The sequence below is a fragment of the Peromyscus maniculatus genome, chromosome 7 (assembly GCF_049852395.1).
Source record: "Peromyscus maniculatus bairdii isolate BWxNUB_F1_BW_parent chromosome 7, HU_Pman_BW_mat_3.1, whole genome shotgun sequence".
Lineage (NCBI taxonomy): Eukaryota > Metazoa > Chordata > Mammalia > Rodentia > Cricetidae > Peromyscus > Peromyscus maniculatus.
In genome coordinates, this window is record NC_134858.1 from 56,689,308 (window position 1) to 56,711,578 (window position 22,271).

The window sequence follows — 22,271 nt, forward strand, 5'->3', positions numbered from 1 at the left end:
ATTTAAATTTACTCTTGTTTCGTTTCTATTTCTCTTTCATAGGTTTGCTCTCTTTTGTTATCTCATTATAATTCAGTCTAAAGTGTTTGTCATATGTGCCCCCAAGTTGCTTCAGTGGAAAGAATCAGTACTCTTGTTGACTGTTAGGTTTTTGTGACATTTCCTTGGAATTCCTACATAAAGGTAACTTTTGGGGGAAAAAAAGGTATTTACCAGTCTGTAGTAGCATATGTTCCAAGACAGCCAGGACTACACAGAGAAAACCTAGATAGGTTTGTATGTATGTATGTATGTAGGTAGGTAGATAGATAGATTAGATAGATAGATAGATAGATAGATAGATAGATAGATAGATAGATAGATAGATAGATAGATAGATAGGCAGGTAGGTAGTCAGGTAGGTAGTCAGGTAGGTAGGTAGATAAGGTTTTGAGCTGGGGTGATGGTTCAGCAGTTAAGAGAACTTGCTACTTTTTACAGAGGACCTGGGTTTGTTTCCCAGCATTCACGTGGCTGCTAAAAGCCATCTGTAACTCCAGTTCCAGAGAATATAATGTCTTCTGGCTTTCACTGGCACTGCATGTACATGATACACAGATATATATGTAGACAAAACACCCACACACATAAAATAAAAATAAAGAAATCTTTAAAAATAAAATAAAATCATGTCTCCCATAGCTCAGGGTACCCTGACAATTCACACACCACTATGAAGCTGCAAAGACCTTAATATTCTTGCCTATACCTACTGAGTGTTAGGGTCACGGGTGTATGCCAACCATACTTGGTCTATCAGGTGTTGGGAAATGAACTTTAATCACAGGAAAAATCCACCAAGATGAAGTCTCCATTCTGAACATTTATGCCCCAAATACAAAGGCACCCACATTCATAAAAGAAACATTACTAAAGCTTAAAATGCACATCAAACCCCACACATTAGTAGTAGGAGATTTTAACACACCACTCTCACCAAAAGACAGATCTACCAGACTGAAACTTAACAAAGAAATAAATAAAGGATTTAACAGATGTTATGACTCAAATGGACTTAATAGATATCTACAGAACATTCCATCCTAACACAAAAGAATATACCTTCTTCTCAGCACCCCATGGAACCTTCTCAAAAATTGACCACATGCTTGGTCACAAAACAAATCTCAACAGATACAAAAACATTGGAATAACGTCCTGTATCTTATCAGACCACCGTGCATTAAAGTTAGACTTCAACAACAACAAAAAATATAGAAAGCCTACAATTTAATGGAAACTGAATAATGCCCACCTGAAACATCAATGGGTCAAGGAAGAAATTAAAGATTTCCTAGAATTCAATGAAAACGAAAGTACAACATACCCAAACTTATGGGACACTATGAAAGCAGTGCTAAGAGGAAAATTCATGGCTCTAAATGCACACATAAAGAAGATGGAGAAATCTCATACCAATGAATTAAAAGCACAACTGAAAGTTCTAGAACAAAAGGAAACAAACTCACCCAGGAGAAATAGACGCCAGGAAGTAATCAAATTGAGGGCTGAAATCAACGAAATAGAAACCAAGAGAACAATACAAAAAAAAAATAAAATCAATGAAACAAAGAGTTGGTTCTTTGAAAAAATCAACAAGATAGACAAACCCCTAGCCAAATTAACCAAAAGGCAAAGAGAGAACACCCAAATTAACAAAATCAGAAATGAAAAGGGAGACATAACAACAGACAATGAAGAAGTCCAGAGAATCATCAGATCATACTTCAAAAACCTGTACTCCACAAAAATGGAAAACCAGGAAGAAATGGACAATTTTCTGGATAAATACCACATACCAAAGTTAAATCAAGACCAGATAAACCATTTAAACAGACCAATAACCCCTAAAGAAATTAAAAAAAAACAGTCATCAAAAGTCTCCCAACCAAAATAAGCCCCGGACCAGATGGTTTCAGTGCAGAATTCTACCAGACTTTCAAAGAAGAACTAATTCCAATAATCTTCAAATTGTTCCACACAATAGAAACAGAAGGAACATTACCAAACTCTTTTTATGAGGCTACAATTACCCTGATACCCAAACCACACAAAGATGCAACAAAGAAAGAGAATTACGACCAATCTCCCTCAAACATTGATGCAAAAATACTCAACAAAATATTGGCAAACCGAATCCAAGAATACATGAAAAAAAATTATCCACCATGACCAAGTAGGTTTCATCCCAGGGATGCAAGGATGGTTCAACATATGAAAATCTGTCAATGTAATACACCATAGAAACAAACCGAAAGAACAAAACCACATGATCACCTCCTTAGATGTTGAAAAAGTCTTTGACAAAATACAACACCCCTTCATGATAAAGGTCTTAGAGAGATCAGGAATACAAGGAACATTCCTAAACATAATGTAAAGGCAATTTACAGCAAGCCAACAGCCACAATCAAATTAAATGGAGAGAAACTCAAAGCAATTCCACTAAAATCAGGAACAAGACAAGGCTGTCCACTCTCCCCATATTTATTCAATATAGCACTTGAAGTTCTAGCTAGAGCAATAAGACAACAAAAGATCAAAGGGATACAAATTGGAAAAGAAGAAGTCAAACTTTCACTATTTGCAGATGATATCATAGTATACATAACTGACCCCAAAAATTCTACCAGGGAACTCCTACAGCTGATAAACTCCTTCAGTAAAGTGACAGGATACAAGATCAACTCAAAAAGATCAGTAGCCCTCCTATACACAAATGATAAAAGGGCTGAGAAAGAAGTCAGAGAAATACCACCCTTTACAATAGCCACAAATGATATAAAATACCTTGGGATAACACTAACTAAAAAAGTGAAGGACCTTTTTCATAAGAACTTTAAATCTCTAAAGAAAGAAGTTGAAGAAGATATCAGAAAATGGAAGGATCTCCCATGCTCATGGATAGGTAGGATTAACATAGTAAAAATGGCAATCTTACCAAAAGCAAAAACTACAGATTCAATGCAATCCCCATCAAAATCCCAACACAATTCTTCACAGACTTGGAAAGAAAAATACTCAACTTCATATGGAAAAACAAAAGACCCAGGATAGCTAAAAGAATCCTGTATAATAAAGCAACCTCTGGAGGCATCACCATCCCTGACCTAAAGCTCTACTATAAAGCTATAGTAATAAAAACAGCTTGGTACTGGTATAAAAACTGATATATAGACCAATGGAATCCAATTGAAGACCCTGACATTAATCCACCCACATATGAACAGCTGATTTTTGACAAAGAAGCCAAAACTATACAATGGAAAAGACAAAGTATCTTCAACAAATGGTGCTGGCATAACTGGATGTCAATATGTAAAAGATTACAAATAGATCCATATCTGTCACCATGCACAAAACTCAAGTCCAAGTGGATCAAAGACCTCAACATAAATCCAGTTACACTAAACTTAATAGAAGAGAAAGTAGGAAGTACATTTGAATATATTGGCACAGGAGATCATTTCCTAAATTTAACACCAGCAGCACAGATACTGAGCACAACAATTAATAAATGGGACCTCTTGAAACTGAGAAGCTTTTGTAGGGCAAAAGACATGGGTCAATAAGACCAAAAGACAGCCTACAGAATGGGAAAAGACCTTTACCAAGCCCACATCTGACAGAGGACTGATCTCCAAAGGATATAAAGAACTCAAGAAACTAGACATCAAAATACTGAACAATCCAATTAAAAAAAAATGGGCTAAAGAGCTAAACAGAGAATTCTCAAAAGAAGAATCACAAATGGCTGAAAGACATTTAAAGAAATGCTCAACATCCTTAATCATCAGAGAGATGCAAATCAAAATGACTGTGAGATACCACCTTACACCTGTCAGAATGGCTATGATCAAAAACACTAATGACAGTCAATGTTGGAGAGGATGCGGAGCAAAGGGAACACTTCTCCACTGTTGGTGGGAATGCAAACTTGTACAACCGCTGTGGAAATCAGTATGACGGTTTCTCAGAAAATTGGAATCAATCTACCTCAAGACCTAGCCATACCATTCTTGGGCATATACCCAAGGAATGCTCAATCATACCACAAAGAAACACGCTCAACTATGTTCATAGAAGCACTATTTGTAATAGCCAGAACCTGGAAACAACCTAGATGCCAGTCAACTGAAGAATGGATTAAGAATATGTGGTTACATATACACAGTGGAGTACTACTCAGCAGAGAAAAACAATGACAGCATGAAATTTGCAGGCAAATGGATGGAACTAGAAAATATCATCCTGAGTGAGGTAACCCAAATCCAGAAGGACAAACATGGTATGTACTCACTCATAAGTGGATTCTAGATGTAAAACAAAGAACAATCAGACTGCAACCCACAGAACCAGGGAGGCTATATGGAAGGGGGGACCCTAGGATGACTGTGGCTTATATTAAGTTTTGGTTTTACTCAAAAATAAATAAATAAATAAACAACAACAAAAAAAAGAAAATAGATTTGGGGGTTTGGAGTATGGTGAGAGAAATAGGGGAGTGATTGTTAACTGATGGACATGGAGTTTTTTTGGCAAAGATGAAAATGTTATAAATTGATGGTGGGGAAACATTGGGGGATATACTAAAAATCATTGATCTGTACTTCATCATCATTATTACTAGTATTATTATTGGGTGTCTTTTTTTTTTTTTTTTTTGAGACAGGGTTTCTCTGTGTAACAGCCTGGAACTCACTCTGTGGACTGCGCTGGCCTCGAACTCATGGAGATCATCTGCTTCTGCCTCCTGAGTGCTGGGATTAAAGGCGTGCACCGCCGCTCTTCCGAGGTTGGGTCTTCCAATGCAGTGCTTTAGGTTTCTTGTTCTGCTATGCTATTGAAGAACATTACAGAAGCAGTGAATGCCCTGAGAAGGTGCTTCGCTCTTACATTTGCAGCCTTCTGTCCCTTTGGGCCCAAGTTCCTAACAAATTATTGCTCCTGTCAGTGCTTGGTGGCTGCTTGCTCAGCCTCTTTTCCAAAACGCTTTTTTCTTTTTCTTTTTCTTTTTCTTTTTCTTTTTTTGAGTTAAAGGTGTGGACCTGACTCTAATCTGTCTTGAGAGTGTGCTGAGCCCGTTCACCCCACAAGAGCCCCCTTCCTCCTCACTTCTGCTCACTGTAGATTTAGAGCACACGAAGTCTAGGCATTAGTTAAACCCTGGTTTATGTTTTGTTTGTTGTTGGTGATGGTGTTTCTGGTGTGCCAATTGTTAGTCTTGTTTTGATGGGGACTCTCTCTCTTCCCTCTTCCCTTTCATCTATTACAAAATGTATTTGGGGTAGAGTATGTCTACCCCAATTTGGCTGAAAATACAGTTAGCTTTTTTTTTTTTTTTTTTTGAGACAGGGTTTCTCTGTGTAGTTTTGGTGCCTGTCCTGGATCTCACTCTGTAGACCAGGCTGGCCTCGAACTCACAGAGATCCACCTGCCTCTGCCCCTCATGTGCTGGGATCAAAGGCCTGTGCCACCACCACCTGGTTAGCTTTTTTTTTTTCTTTTTTAGAAACTCTTTTTAAAAAGAGAGAGAGTGTGTGTGTGTATACAAATGTCCATGGAGGCCAGAAGAGGGTGTTGTGTTCCTTGGAACTGAAATACAAACAGCTGGTTGCTGCCAGATGTGGGCGCTGGGAAGCGAACTGAGGTGCTCTGTCGGACCAGCTCTAGTAACCACTGAGTCCTCTCTGCAGTCCCGCTTTAAGGAATTCTTTACAAGCGAAGAAAGACAAAGACTAATTTAGTCAGTTTCTAGAGGGGCCATCGATGTGGGAAAGCTCTGTAACTACTGCCCACTGCCTCCTAACGGCTAGGTCCTGGGCTGTTTCTTTCTTAGTGCCCAGATTCTACTCTCCATCATGCTTACACCCTTCTCTCCCCATTTAAAACGTCTGTCCCCAGAGGAGCTGTTAGCGCTCAACATCCTCTCAACAGAGCCAAGAAAAGCATTCAAACTACACTGCAGATAAGGATTCTGAACCGGAATGAGTACTTAGCTGACCGACTTGCAGAGGCTGTTTTTGTGCCAGGGATGGGAGCGGCTCACCTTGACTGTGTGAGCCCTCCTGGCACTTGACACTGTCCCAGGAACAGTGTGTGTGTGTGTGTGTGTGTGTGTGTGTGTGTGTGTGTGTGTGTGTGTGTGTGTGTGTGTGAGAGAGAGAGAGAGAGAGAGAGAGAGAGAGAGAGAGAGAGCAGGCACCAGAACAGGATATTGGATGTCCTCCATCTCCTCATCTCCACTTATTCTTTGAGGAGCCTTGTGGGTGCTGGGATTCAAATTCTGAAGGCCATGATTGTGCGTCCAGCACCGTTAACTGCTGAGCCATTTCTTCAGCCCTTCATTATTTTATGATGGTCTTGCATATTTTGGACGTAACACACACAAAAGACATTTCACTAGCTTTAATGTTCCTATGGACATGATATCAGAAGGTTTCATGGAATTTGCACAATCATTTCTCACTTAGCCCACCTCTATGTGTAAGACAGCAGGATTTGGCCTTCCCTCTTTCTATCACAGTCTCATGCTTGGCTGTCTCTCCCCTCTCCTGCTTGGTCGCCTCTCCCCTCTCCTGCTTGGTCGCCTCTCCCCTCTCGTACTTGGCTGTCTCTCCCCTCTCCTGCTTGGTCGTCTCTCCCCTCTCGTGCTTGGCTGTCTCTCCCCTCTCGTACTTGGTCGCCTCTCCCCTCTCCCACTTAGAAATTGCATCTCAGGACTTGACTTCCCAGCGGCAGCGGGGGCTGTTGTTGGCACTGGCCCGAAGCCCGGCCTGGACTTCTGCCGTGGGGTCATACCGACACTTGGGTCAGGAGGATGAGATCGGAAAGTTACATAGTTGAGAAAAGAGACGATCCCTAGAAGAGGGGAAAAATTGAGGAGAGGTTTAACAGACAGATGGTCTTCTAGCTTTTAAAAATCGTATTCATCATTTCATACTCAGTCTTAAAAGGCCTCTTCTCAGTAAATCCTTCCCTCCCCCGGCTGGGGTAATTTACCCTCCAGTGACTGGACTGCTTTCGACTATTCCAGTCTGGGTTAGAATAAAGCTCGACTCCCCTGGACTTCAACAATGGTGCTATTGTTTTCTGTGTGCCCTTAAGCAAGTTACTTAACCCATCCACACCTCATTTTGTGAGAGAACAAGTTACTAATTCTAGGCTTTTGATTGTCAAATCTGTGCTTCCCCACCACACCACACTGCCTCTCCACATATACACCGGCCATGCTTCTATTTCTTCTCGATTCTACCTCCTGTTACAGAAATGATTTCCTGTTCCCTCCTCCTAAGCACAGAGCAGGGGGCTGACTCACCAGCACAGACATGCAAGACGTCACTGCACCAATTAAGATAATAGGCCCACAGGAACACTGACTCCATGGCGCTCTTTGTGTACCATTCAACCTGGGCCAGAAACAGGTTGAGGCAGAGGAACAAGCAGAAAGCTAGGACCATAAGGAAAGATGTCACAACCCTATCAGCATCTCTCATTTGCCTTGGCTGCCACCCCCAGCTCCTCTTTCATTTGCAGGGATCATATCCATGGCAAAGATCAAAAGATGAAAGACTTGGGGATTAGCCAAGATGGGAGAAAGAAGGGGTCCTTCCCCCTTGGTATGAGACAGTTTAAGGCATGTGTTTTGTTTTTGTTTTTGTTTTTGTTTTTGTTTTTTTTTCAGAGCTGAGTACCGAACTCAGGGCCTTGTGCTTGCTAGGCAAATGCTCTACCAATGAGCTAAATTCCCAACCCTAAGGCATGTTCTATGCAATGAGATAGGGCAGGGAGCTGGCCACTTGGTGTGATGTTAGAAGACCATGAAAGCCCCCAGAAAAGCTTAGTTTCCTTAACAGTTTTACCTTAGTGTGTTACCTTGCCAGTCAGTACCTGAGCAGAAGCTGAGGATGGACACCTTCAGATCCAACTCAGCTGACACAATTCCTTTTGCAGGGCAGCAAGAGCTAAAGAGCAAGCCAAGGCCAGTAAGCATGCAGAGGACAGAGATAATGAACAAGGCCCTGGAACATTCGAGGTAATCTACAAGGAGAGGAAAGGCTTGGTTAGTCCAGTAAGTAATATCCTCGAAGAAAGCTGGAGAACCTGCCATCCCAGCACTCAGGACATGGCAACAGGAAGACTAGGGAGTTCCAGGTCAGCCTGGGCTACATAGTGAGTTCCAGGCTAGCCTGGGTTATTTGAGGTATATAATTAAAGTTAGATAAAGTCTCAGAGATGGGAGCCAGACAAAATAAGATGAAATAGAGTTTGCCATGTGGTACCATGGACACTAATAAGATCTTCTTTACTAAGTGGACAAAATAAGATGAATTGGAGTTTGCCATGTGGTACCATGGACACTAATAAGATCTTCTTTACTAAGTTTTCATTGTCAGTTCAAATACCAACCCCATCCCCTTCTGATACGGGGTTTCACTATGCATCCCAATCTGGCTTTGAATTCTTGATCCTCCTGAGTCTGTGCCAGAATTACAGGTACACGCTACCATTACCTGGTTACGTGGATTTTCTTTACTGTGAAGACAGAGCCTTTATTGGTAAATTAGGGGTAATACATCAATATAGCTGTTGTTAGCTTAGAAGAGGAGTGATTGCCATCACAAATCAGCTTAAACCTTTTTTCGTTTTTTAATTCTAGTTCTAAAAGCAATGAATGTTCAATCTAAATATTGCAACGACCTCTAAGTATAATGACACAAGAGGAAAATCAGCCAGTCTCGCTAAGTAGAGTAGCCATCCTCAGCGTTTTATTTCATTGTTTTATCTTACTTTGTTGTGTGTTGTTCAGGACCGCTCTCATGTGGCCCAGGCTAGCCTCAAACTGGCTATGTAACTGCAGACCTTGAACTCTGATCCTTCTGCCTCCACCTCCCAAGTGCTGAGATTACAAGTGTGCATCAGCATGCCTGGCATTTTCATATTTTTGTTGTTGCTCTTCTCGAGACAGAGTCTCATTGTATAGCCTGGCTGTCCTGGAACCCATTCTGCAGACCAGGCTGGCCTCGAACTCACAGAGATCCGCCTGCCTCTGCCTCCCGAGTGCTGGGATTAAAGACATGGGCCACCACCACAATCACTTTTCATAGGTTTTTGAGAAAGGATCTTATTCTGTTGTCTAGGTTTGACCCAAACTCACCATCTCACTGACTTAGCCTCCCAAGTAGCTGGGATTGATTGTGGGAGTGTACCACCCAACTCATTTCTTTGTATTAGTTTTCTACTCTTTGTATGGAGTGGGTATGATATGAGTTGTTTTTCTGAGGATTTTACAGTAAGAATTTTTCTCAGGTACCTATTGTAAATATCATTTGTGTGTGTGTGTGTGTGTGTGTGTGTGTGTGTGTGTGTGTTGTGTTCATGGGTCTGTGCATGTGTGCACAAGTGTGTGCAAGTATGTAGAGGCCAGAGGCCAATGTTGGGTGTCTTCCTCTACTACTCACCATCTTATATTTTGAGGCCGCGTCTCTCACTGAACCTAACTACTGATTCACCTGGCTGGACAGTGAGCTCCGGGGATGGATTTGTCTGTCTGTGCCTCACTAGAGCTGGGGTTACAGGCACACACCTGCACCAGTTCTGCTGCTTTACCTTCTTTCTTTCTTTCTTTCTTTTTTTTTTTTTTTGGTTTTTTGTCAAGACAGGGTTTCTCTGTGTAGCTTTGTGCCTTTCCTTTCCTGGATCTTGCTCTGTAGACCAGGCTGGCCTCGAACTCACAGAGATCCGCCTGCCTCTGCCTCCTGAATGCTGGGATTAAAGGCGTGTGCCACCATCGCCCGGCATACTTTCTTACCTAGGTGTTAGGGATCTAAACTCAGATCCTCACACTTGTACCTCAAGCACTTTGCTGACTGAGCCCCACAAACACAATTTTCAATGGCTATAAAATAGTCTATCACAGACACTACTTTGCCCAGTGAACTTGGAGTTGGTTTCTCTGTTTTTTTCTCTTATGATGATTTGTAGGCCTTGTCAACTGAATACTACAAAATGGAGTTGCACTTACTTTAGCTTCTATACTGCAATGATTTCAAGCCCAAACTTACAGGAATATAGGAATTTTTCTGAGAGTTCGAGGTCAGCCTGGTCTACATTGTGAGTTCTAGGACAGTCAGAGCTACAGCGTTGAGAGCCTGTCTCAAAACAAACAAACCAACAAAGATTATTTGAGTTTTACCCAGGTGAGGTGGCATATACAGGTAATCCCAGAACTTAGGATGCACAGGCAAGAAGATTGCAAATTCTAGGTTGTCCTCGCCTTCATAGTCAGCTGGAGGCCTGAGAAGGCTACATGAGACCCTATCTAAAAAATAAAATAAAATAAAAGCAAGCTAAATAAAACAAAGCTGTTTAAAAAAAGATTTGCCTCATAAATTTCATTTTGTTCTCTAAAGCCTGTTCCTTATGCTAAAAAAAAAAAATCATTTCCATTGATAGAAATCATAAGCCTGACCACAACAAGTTAGCCATATTAAAAAAGAAAATAATTTAAAGGCAGCATATATTCTAAAGACTGGGTCACTGAGAATGAGCAGCCCATGTAACCTGGAGACCCATCAGTCCAGATGGTTCTGTGTGAAGCCCTGTGACCTAGGTATCTTTTGCAGTACTTAGCTCTCAATACCCCAATCAGTCCTTGTCTGCAGCAGAGAACTTGGCCCAAGTTGGATCAATTTGATTATTATGCTTGGAAATGTCGATTTCCTCTTTTACGTGTGTGAACTATTGAGCTGTAAGGCTAAGCTTGGATATCACCTTTTGGCACTGACACTCTAATAAACAGGAAAACCTGGACTGTGGAGATAAAACAAAACATAAACAATGATGAGTGTCAACTGGACATTAGAGAGCCTGAGTGACTCCATGGCTGGGTTTTCTTTGTCTGGGAGCCCAGTCTTGAATCCCTTCACACCCTCTGCACTTCCTGCCCTTGGCAGTTTATGACATTCTTATCTTTTTTTTCCGAGACAGGGTTTCTCTGCGTAGCTTTGCACCTTTCCTGGATCTTGCTCTGTAGACCAGGCTGGCCTCGAACTCACAAAGACCCACCTGGCTCTGCCTCCGGAGTGCTGGGATTAAAGGCGTGCACCACCACTGCCCGGCCGACATTCTTATCTTTAAAAAAGTTCACCCTTAAGCTTACACTAGTTCACGTGATTCTGGTATCTGTGTGTGTTTGGGGGGAGGGGGGGGAGGAGCAAGATGGCTCAGTGGGTAAAGGCACTTGATGCCAAGCCTAAAAACCTGAGTTGCACCAGGCAGCGGTGGTACTCGCTTTCAATCCCAGCACTCTGGAGGCAGGGGCAGGTTAATCTCTGTGAGTTCAAGGCCAGCCTGATCTGCAGAGCTAGTTCCAGGACAACCAGGGCTACACAGAGAAACCCTGTCTCAAACACCACCCCCACCCCCCCACCCCCCCACCCCCCCACCCCCCCACCCCACCCCCACCTCAAAAAAAAAAAAAAACTGAGTGGGATCCCTGGGACCCACAGGGTGGGAGAAGAAAACCAACTCTGAAAAGTTGTGCTCTGACTTACACAAATGTGCCATAGCATATACATACCCATGTATACACAGAAATTTTAAAAGATGTATAACACATATGTTAACATGTATACACACACACACACACACACACACACACACACACACACGAGTGGTATTTGAAACAGGTCTGGCTATGTAACCCAGGCTAGTCTCAAACTCACACTTTTCCTCTCTCCACCTCCAAGGGATGAGATTACAGGCATGTGCTCTCATGCTTAACATACTCTTTTTTTTTTCTGAGACAAGACCACATGATCATTTTCTTTTCTTTTTTTCTTCCTTCCTTCCTTCCTTCCTTCCTTCCTTCCTTCCTTCCTTCCTTCCTTCCTTCCTTCCTTTCTTTCTTTCTTTCTTTCTTTCTTTTTTTGGGTTTTTTTTTTTTTTTTTTTGAGACAGGGTTTCTCTGTGTAGCTTTGGAGCCTGTCCTGGATCTCACTCTGTAGACCAGCCTGGACTCAAACTCACAAAGATTCACCTGGCTCTGCCTCCCAAGTGCTGGGATTAAAGGTGTGTGCCACCACTACCCGGCAATCATTTTCTTTTTGAGATAGAGTTTTGTGTAGCTCAGGCTTTCTCAAACTGACTTCTGATCCTCCTGTCTCTACCTTCTGAGTGCTAGGATTATAACCAGATGCCACCACACCTGGCTAATGCTTTGCATAAACCTTGCACATGGTAGGCAAGCACACTGTCTACTTAATTACAACACAGCCCTCTATTTGAGACATGGTCACTCTATGTAGCCCTGGCTGTCCTGGAATGCACTATGTAGTCCAGGCTGGCCTTGAACTCACAGAGACCCTCCTGCCTCTGCTCTTCAAGTGCTGGGATTAAAATGTGCATTACTACTCACGGCACCCTCCATTTTTATTTTAATTTTTCTTTTTGTGGAACTGGGGACCTGTGATGTCTTCCTGCTGCATCAACTGCCAGACATATTCCCAATCTGAATTTAATCTTTAAAGGATGAAGGCATTCTGTCTGAGAGTTCTAAGATACAGAGTGCACATCCTCTGTCCCCATAAGGGGAACATGTACATCTATTCATCCTGCGATCATCTCTAACTTCACCCCTCCGTTCCTAAAAGCCACATGGATCCTTGCAGCTTCTTGTGAGCAAGCAAGGCTTGACCTCAGAGTCTAACCCTCTCAATTAACCAGTTCTACTCACAAGAGTCTTATGCCACAAATTACACAGCCCAATGAAACACTTCAGCGTTTATAACATCCGTATTTGCTTAACATTGCTTTTGTCTTTTAATCTACCTAACAAAACAAACAAACAAACAAAGTAAACCAGAACCAAAGGTCCTAACACTGAATTCAAACCTTCATGTCCTATAGAACCAAAACTCTTTCTACTTATCAAGAGATTTACTTTCTTGTTTTGTTTTTTGAGACAGGGTTTCTCTGCGTAGCTTTGCGCCTTTCCTGGAACTCACTTGGTAGCCCAGGCTGGCCTCAAACTCACAGAGATCCACCTGGCTCTGCCTCCCGAGTGCTGGGATTAAAGGTGTGTGCCACCACTGCCCCTGATTTCAGCTTTTGAAGGGCAGCAAGCTTAGCTGTCAAAGTGTTGAAACTCTTAGGACCTTTGGTACAAAAGGGCCCACCTGTATAGGTCAATAAGAAGCCTTGATCTAGCTGGGTTCCAGGAAAAGCGCAAAGCTACACAGAGAAACCCTGTCTAGGGGGGAAAAAAAGAAGCCTTGATCTAGAAAGAGGAGTGGTCCACATAAAACAGATACCCAAGTATCAATCGTGTGTGTCACCTGTATCCAAACCTGTCCCAAGCTTACATAGTAGCATCTTATAAATGTCAAAAGAATACTGCCAGCTTATAATCATTTGGGACAGGAATCAACCTGGGCGAGGAAGAGGACATCATGCCGGATACCAGTAGAAAGGGCAGTCATATTCACAGCTTGTCTCAGATCCAAAGATCTTGAAGGAAGAAAGGCAAACGTGCAATGTGGCAGAAAGCTCTGGGACAGTGGGGCCTGTGGCACTGACTTGTGTGGCACTTACAGGGTGGCTTGGGTATGTGGCTCCAACACAGCTCATGGTGGCATAAGGTCCAGAGTCCTGCGTAGAGCTCAAGGCCACTGTTGGTCACCAGGAACTGCACCCAGCTCAGCGGGGCCGTGATGATGAGCAGCAGGATGCTAAAGCCAGAGAGGCTGCCACAGAACATCCGGGTGTAGGTGTATGCCTGATCCACGTACTGCTGCCGCTTCCGGGCTGACATCAATTGTTTGTCAGTAGGAAGGGTGGGCTACGAGGATGAGGGAAACAGTGCCTGAGAAACTAGCCCCAGCTACCCAAAGTCTCCTGTCTCTACCTCAGTATCCCCAGGTGGGTTTGATTTGTACACCTGTTTCCTTACCTGTCGTTTAAAAGTCAACATTTCTAAGGTGATCTTTTCTGTCTAGCTCTGTCCTTAAGTCAAGTCCCCGTCTTCCCCTCTGACCTTCTGTCTCCTCACCCTTTGGTATTTCCGGTTCCCTTTTACTTTGGAGACCTCAGGGCTGTAGAGGGTCATGGCTTGTTCCTTCCTCCCCATCTTGGCAGCCAGTTTACTTTCTAACTGCCATGGAATTTGTCTCAACGCCTCCTCACACAGGCCAGAAGAATCCTTGGTACAGATCCTGATTCTCTTTCTCATTCTCTCTCTCTCTCTCTCTCTCTCTCTCTCTCTCTCTCTCTCTCTCTCTCTCTCTCTCTCTTTTCTCTTTTTTCATTTTTATCACACCAGGAAGAAATCACCACTGTGCGTGTGTGATATGGGGGGGGGGGTCCCTACTTCCCCAATTTTATTAAACAGTTTACACACACATTCTTGGAAGTTGTGTGTCAGGCTTCATGCCAGCTCCTGAAATGTGAAGATAAAGACGGTTCTCTAAGAATAAATTTCACAAGTGTAACTCCAATTTCAATTGTTTGTGATTATCACTCAAGACTGTGAATGTACCAGTCGCCAGTAGCCTACACAGTTCATGCATTTGCCAGAATTAAGGGTCTCTATACACTTGTAAACCTGTCTGTCAGTTAGGGCCCTTCCTACAGCATCCATTTCCTTCCTTTCTCACTCTGCTTCCTTTTTTAAAAAAATTGATTTAAAATTTTTATTAGTGTGAGGCTGTGTCTGCACGTGTGTATGATGGGTGTTTTGTAGAGATCAGAGGAGAGTCCGTTCTTTCCTTAGACCTTCACACGTGTTCTGGGAATCTAACTTGGGCCACCAGGCTTGTCCAAAGTGCCTTTACTCACTGAGCCGTCAAGCCGTCCTCTCGTTCCCTCTCTTCGATGTCTTCTGTATAAGGACACTCTGCTACCTACACACTGCCGACAGAGCCCATCATAATGCCAGAAGCCATTGCCCTGGACACTAAAAGTGACCCCTCTTCAAGAGAGTGTGGTGGTGCAAGGCTCCACATGAAAGTGAGGGCTTTCCCTGGCCTACCTCGGCCCGCCGACGCTCTAGTGACACTCATCTCCTTTCTAAACAACTCTCTACCTCTGATCCTAACCCCTCACCTCCAAAGAACTCAAAGAATCAAAGATGCAGGGCAGACAACATTCTGTTCTTCAGACTTCTGGTTGTTTCAAGTCTATACTCTGCCAGCTCTCGTTTTGTACACATATTGACGCTGGTTCCTAACTCTGGTCTGAATCTAGATGCTGACTAAAAGTTTCTTCTAGCACACCCTCTTCCCCAAGCCCATGACCTGTTGAAGCCTGTTCTGTATGTTGGCTGGTGAGAACCACAAGTTCTATGCACTGGTTCATGTCCATGCTGCAGCATGCAGAATTGCTTGTGTGTGATGTATTTGTATGTGACATGTACCGACATGTGTGTAACTGTGTGTACGTATGGAAGCCACAGGTTGACCTTAGCTGTCTCCCTCAATCACAAGCACCTTATTTTTTTTCTCTCACTAAACCTGGAGCTTGCCAATATGGCTAGACTGGCTAGTAAGACCCAGGGAGATTCCTATCCCTACCTCCCCAGAACTTGGGTTACAGATGCATGCCACTGCTCTCCAGGCTTTGTGTGTGAGTACTGGGTATTGAACTCAGGTCCTTTTTTTTTTTTTTTTTTTTTTTTTTTTTTTTTTTTTTTTTGGTTTGTTTGAACTCACAGAGATCCACCTGCCCCTGCCTCCTGAGTGCTGGGATCTAAGGCATGTGCCACCACCGCCCCGTGAACTCAGGTCTTCTTGCTTGTATGATAAACATGTCTTTTCTCTAAGGTTGTGTTTATTTTTATTGCTAATGATATGTATACATGTGTTGGAATGTGCGTGTCAGCGCAGGTGTCCGCAGAGACCAGAGGAGAGTGCCAGATCTCCTGCGAGCTGCCCGGTGTGGGTGCTGGGAACTGAACTCGGCTCTCTGGAAGAGCAGCCTGAGGTGCCTCTTTTCTAACTGAGCTCTCTCCCCAGCTCCCCTGGTGTAACTCAGGCTGATCTCAAATTCACAGGCCTCCTGAATCTGCCTCTGCAACATTTTCCTAGCAGGAATCAGCACAGTCAGTCACAATAGTACTTCTGCCAAAGTACTATTTAACTTCCCAGGCCTTAGATCAATGCCTGGAAACAGAGTGTTTAATGATGAATGGCTAGATGACCACACTTTTAGAGAAATCACAGAGATTGGTGCTGCAAAAAGAATGGTTAGGACTATCAGAAGAAAGGTAGAGAAGAGGTAGAAAAGCTGTATTTTAAAGGGATCCCTCAGGTAATCAACCTAGGGAACATTCAGGGCGATGATATATGCCAAGGCAGGAAGTCCTAGCAGTGTGACTCAACTAGGTATAAGATAAGGGATACAAGCAGGTAGGGTGGCTCACACCTCTGATTTCAGCTCCGAGCAGTCGTAGGAAGAATAATCACCCACGAGTCTGAAGCCAGCCTAGGCTACAGAGTAAGTTCCAGGCCAACCTGGATAAAGAGTTAGATGCTGTCTAAAACTACAAAACAAACAAACAAAAAAAAAAAAAACATACATTGCTTACCACAACGAGATGGCTAGATCCTATTGCTGAAGACACCACATACTTTGGTTGTAGGAAAAATCAACCAGGACCTGACCTTGAAGCTTCCATTCTAGGGGCTAGCTTTCCTAGAGCCAGCAAGTACTATGCAGGCTGCTGGGGGAGAGAAGTCATCAACAATCTTACCCGGCAATGGATCCTGGGAAAGATCCTAGGTAATGATTACAAGATCAATGTCCCTTTGCTGTCTTTTCAAGCTTGCTTGAATACTATCTTGGAACAGGCCACATTGAGACAGATTACCCCTGGGATCCCTTTACTACTGGCATTATGCAAGCACACCACCAAATAGATGATGATGTCATGTGGGGTATCAAGCCATTTGTGAATAGTGACTAATTTCTCGAAGAATGTAACACTCTAGCCATTAGAGGAACAGGTTGGCACCATCCAATCCTCAGGCCTCCTCTCAGAACTACCCCAAAGAGCAGGACACTTTGACACTTTGACCAGCTAAGAACTTGCTAGGGTCTGTGATAGGTATAACAAAAGAAGCATGTAATCTGGTGGCTGTGTATGGTGTCGTTTAGTATACATTCAAACCATTGCCACTGTTTTGAAAAGCAGTCTTCTTAGAAGAAAATATGGGCCAGGCGGTGGTGGCACATGCGTTAGATCTCAAGCACTGCTTCTGCCTCCCTAGTGCTGGGATTAAAGGTGTGTGCCACCACTGCCCGGCATATGTACTGTTCTTGCAGAGGACTAAAGTTCACTTCCCAGCACCCACATCAGCTTGCTCACATCTGCCTGTAACCACAGCTCCAGGGAATCTGACACTCTCTTCTGGACTCCACAGATACCTGCACACACATGCACATATACACACACAGGCACAAATAAATAAATCAGTCTTTAAGAAAAAAAGATTTCTTTTACCAGGCATGGTGGCACATGTCTTTAATATCAGCACTAAGGAGCAGAGGCAGGCAGATCTATGAGTTCAAAGTCAGCCTGATCTATATGATAAGTTCGAGACCAGCCAAGGAAACATAGTGAGACTGAGCTGGTAAGATGGTTTAAGGACCTGAGTTTGAATCTCAGCACTCACATACAAAAAGCCAGGGGTGGTGGCATCTGCTTGCAATCCCAGCACTGGGGAAGCAAAAGCAAGAAGATCCCCAGGGCTCACTGGGCTACCAACCCAGCCTACTATGCAAGCTATAAGACAAAGCGAGAACCTGACTCCAAAAAAAACTGTCCAGTGCCGACAGAAGCCCTGCGGGTGACTCCTGACCTCCAGGCGCGTGTGCAAACTTACGCATGTACGCCTGCACACGGGGAACACAGGTTTCAGATAATTTCAATGAGATTTCCTGTGCTGGGGCTTGGGTCCTAAAGTTAGAAATAAAGTTATTCTGGGGAAAAAGCTGTTGGTTCCTGTATGGTTGCATTGGTAAGATGAGGCTCTTACTTTCTACACATAATGTTATGATGATGGAATTCAAAAATTGTGTATGGATTCTGTAATACAGATGTGATGCCTGGCAGTGGTGGCGCACACCTTTAATTCTAGCACTCGAGAGGCAGAGGCAGGTGGGTCTTTTGAGTTTGAAGCCAGCTTGGTCTACAGAGGAGCCAAGGCCACAGAAAGAAACCCAGTCTCGAAAACAAACAAGCAAACAAACAAACCAACCAAAAGAACTGACCATTGACTCCCCCCATATCTCCTTTTAAGGGATCTGTTCTCATTAGCACCTACTCAAGGGTGGAGTTGTGTGTCTATTTGTTTGAGACTGGGTATCATATGGTCCAGACTGGCCTTAAACATGCTACATAGCCAAGGATGAACTTAAACTTCTTTTTAAAAGATTTAAATTTTTTTTCAAATTTATGTGTAGGTCTGTGTAAGTGAATATCACATGTGTGCGGGTGTCTGCAGAGGCCAGAAAAGGGTGTTGACTCACCTGGAACTGGGGTTTCAGGCAGCTTACAACTGCCTGATGTGGGTGCAGGGAACCGAACTTCTGTCCTCTGGGAAAGCAGCAAGTGCTCTCAATCACTAAGCTGTCTCTCCAGCCACTGACTGTGAATTTCTGATCCTCCTTTCTCTACTTCTAAAACACCGGGATTACAGGCATGTGCTACCAGGTCATTTACGGAGTGCTGAGGATCAAACTCAGGGCTGTACATTCTAGGCAAACACTCTGCCAACTGAGTCACACCCCCATCTCTGCTTTTGTTTAAGACAGGGCCAGGCTGGCTTCTAATTCCTGGTCCTATCAGCTCTGCCTCTCAACTTCCAGGATTTCAGGCATGTACCACCACACCTAGTAAGATCTGACAGGGATATCAAGTACTTGGAGCTAGCAGGGTATAGAACTTGTGTATCAGGTATGCGACCCTAGGTTCAACCCTTAGAACTGAAAACTGGACCAAGTGTTAACTTTTGTGTATGTGTATATATGTATGGTGTGTGTCTGTATGTTTTATGTGTGTACATGTATATGTGAAGTGCATATGCACACATGTGTGTAGGCAAAGGCCAGAGAAGGACATCAGAGGGCATGGAGGTCTTTGTGCTTAAGACACGCACTAGAGAAACGTGGAATGTGAAGCCCTCAGGGTTGTTCTTTCAAAGGAAGGAACACAAAACTCGTTATCAGCCCAGAAGACTGGTGACCTTTGCACTATCTGTGTGGCTGGAGATTTTCTGGCACCAGGTCCTTCCCCAGACCCTTACTGTAAATTTGTTTTTCTCAGTCAGTCTATAGAACCTATCTTTATGGGCTTTACAAAGAGTTTTGACGTCATCACATCTGATCTGTATTTAGCTTACTTTGTATTGTGCACACGGAGTAAGTTAATTACCACCAGGAAAGTTTTCGCCCAATTGTGCTGTGCTTAAATATGCCTAAGGTGAACCACACGGGGTCAGACTCATGAAGTTTGAACCAACACAGTTTACTGCATCATGTCGAGCTGAACTGTCTCCTTGCCTCCAGTAGCTTGTCACTCTGCTGGCTACGAAGGTCACGGAGACTGTTAGAAGGACACCAATGGTCCTGCTCTACCACTGTCCACCCTGTTCCTTTATGACACGGGCACTCACTGAACCTGGAGCACCCTGGCTGGAAAGCAAGCACCAGCCCTTCCCCGGCCCCTGGTCCCCCTGCACTGGGGTCACAGGCACATGTGTGACTGTACCTACCCTCTTGCATGGATGTTGGGGCTCTGAACCCAGGTCCTCCGGCTTGTGCAACAGGTGCTCTTGGCCACACAAAGAATTTTCATCTCTGAGTCATGCCTATATTGCATATCACCACTCAGAATAACAAAAAGATTCAGATTCTTCAACCTTTGTCTCAGTCCTAATTAGGGTTTCTATTGCTGTGAAGAGACACCATGATCACAGCAACTCTTATTAAACTATTTCACTGGAGCCAGCTGTGGGGGCATGTGCCTTTAATCTCAGCACTCAGAAGACAGAGGCAGGTAGATTTCTGTGAGTTCAGTCTGGTCTATAAAGCAAGTTCTAGGACAGCCAGGGCTGTTACATAGAGAAACCCTGTCCTGAAAAACAAAACAAAACAGAAAAACAACTTTAACTGGGGCTGCTTACAGTTTTAGAGGTTTAGTCCATTATCATGGTGGGACATGTCAGTGTACAGGCAGATATGGTGCTAGAGAAGGAGCTGAGAGTTCTATGTCTTGATCCACAGGCAACAGGAAGTGAATTGTATACCACACTGGGCACAGCTTGAGTATATGAGACCTCAAGGCGCACCCCCCACAGTGACACCCTCCAACAAAGCCACACCTACTCCAACAAGGCCACATCTCCTGATAGGCCTACTCAATACAGGTCAAGCATTCAAACACATGATTCTGGGGGGGGGGGGGGGCATACCTATCAAACCGCCAGTCTCCACAGTTATAAGTACTTCCTAACTGCCAATGTGTTCCTTTGTTGGCAGAACCATCCTTATCTTTCCACTCTTCTGGCTAATACAGACTCAAGGAAGTAGAGCCGATTTTAATACCTTTCTACGAAGTTTCTTTCGAGATGGGCTTTCTTTGTGTGGCCTTGGCTGTCTTGGAACTCACTTGGTAGACCAGGCTAGCCTCAAACTCACAGAGATCTTCCTGCCTTCTCTCGAATGCTGGGATTAAAGGCCTGGACCACCACAACACGATCAAACTAAATATTTTTCTAAGCACATCTAGCTCTTAATATTTAAAAATCTCAATTTTTTCCTTTAAATCTCTAATACTTAAAAAAACTGTGTGTGTGTGTGTGTGTGTGTGTGTTCATTTGTATGTGCACCACATTTGTGCAGGTGTCTAAGAGGCCAGAAGAGGGTGTCAGATCTCCTGGAACTGGATCTGTAGGTAGTGGTTGTAAGAATGATAAGCAGAGCTGGTTATCGGTGCTGGTTACTGCATGGAAAGGTCACAGCCACGACAAAACCCAGTATCAATACAAGAGAACCAGGCCTGGGGAGGGAGCACATGCAGAGAGAGAAAGATGGTGGGGGAAAAGAGAGAACAGAACAGAGAGAGAGGGGGTGGGGTCTGTGTCCGGCTCTTTAAGGCGCAGGTTGCCTAGCTCCTGAACTGCACATGTGCAGTCATGCAGCAGGAACATGGCAGAACCCCAACAGTGGTGAGCTGCCTGATGTGGGTGCTGGGAACTGAACCCAGGGCCTCTACCACGTGCTCTTGCCTGCTGAGCTGTCTTTCTGATCTCATCTCTTTTTAGGTGAAAAGAGATCTGCTCCCTTAGCCCAGGCACACATATATTAGGGGCATAAATAAAGTTTTCAAACATACATAGCACACTGTATCTGTTGTTGGAGTTCAGAAGAGTGGTGCTTCTCCTTGTCTTTGTAAAAAGCATGGTTCTTTCTCTGTGGGGTTTATAGAAGTTTGATACTCACTCATTAGGCTGTGGATTTTATAGAGGTTTGGTACTTACTCAAGATAGGCTATGGCCAAAAGCAATACTACGTTCTGACCAGTACCCTAATGAGGCTCCAGCGCTGCCAGTTTCCTGAGAAAGAGAAACATGCTAAGGACAGGGACAGCCAGGGCCTCCATCCAAATCTCTGAAGAACTCTCGGTACCGTGGAGCTGTACATCACTGCCCAGGAGTCTCAGGCTTGCTCTAACACCATTTTAGGGCCTCTTGTCCTGAACACCCTGTGTTCCCTGTCCAGCTCTCTTCCCAGGGGAAGGGCACATAAGAGCATTTTCTGTGCCACCCACAGGAGAGAAAAGTCTGAGAGGGGAACTAACTAAAAGAAATGTTTAAAAAGAAAGGAGAGGGGAGCTAGGGACATGGCTTGGTGGGCAGAGAGCCTGCTGGGTAAGCATGGGGACCTGAGTCTGGATCCCCGGCACAAACATTAAAAGTGGTGTGGCCACTTAGGTCTGACAGGTGGACCCCGGAGCTCAGTGTTAGTCTGAGCTCCGTTAGTTCAGCCAGGTTCAGTAAGAAAGCATGTCTCAAAAATTAAAGTGAAGAGCAACTGAGGAAGAACCTGACATGGACCTCTGCACTCACACATGTGTAGGTGTGCACATGTGCACAAATTCACACAGACATGTATATACATCATACACAGAGAAAGTAGTGTGGACAAAAAGGGAATCCACGAGAAAGGTTCTGAAG

At 43.9% G+C, this 22,271-nt stretch overlaps 1 protein-coding gene across 1 annotated transcript; it reads right to left on the bottom strand.

The window, feature by feature from the left end:
* Positions 1-6,432: 6,432 nt before the first annotated feature.
* Positions 6,433-14,253, bottom strand: Tmem202 (transmembrane protein 202). The gene is made up of 5 exons (XM_016003845.3): positions 14,090-14,253; positions 13,633-13,879; positions 7,930-8,079; positions 7,358-7,489; positions 6,433-6,900 (listed from the first exon to the last, which is right to left on the bottom strand). Exons 1-5 carry the CDS (start codon positions 14,165-14,167, stop codon positions 6,560-6,562), a joined length of 948 nt encoding a protein of 315 aa, XP_015859331.1. The 5' UTR covers positions 14,168-14,253; the 3' UTR covers positions 6,433-6,559.
* Between the last annotated feature and the right edge of the window lie 8,018 nt (positions 14,254-22,271).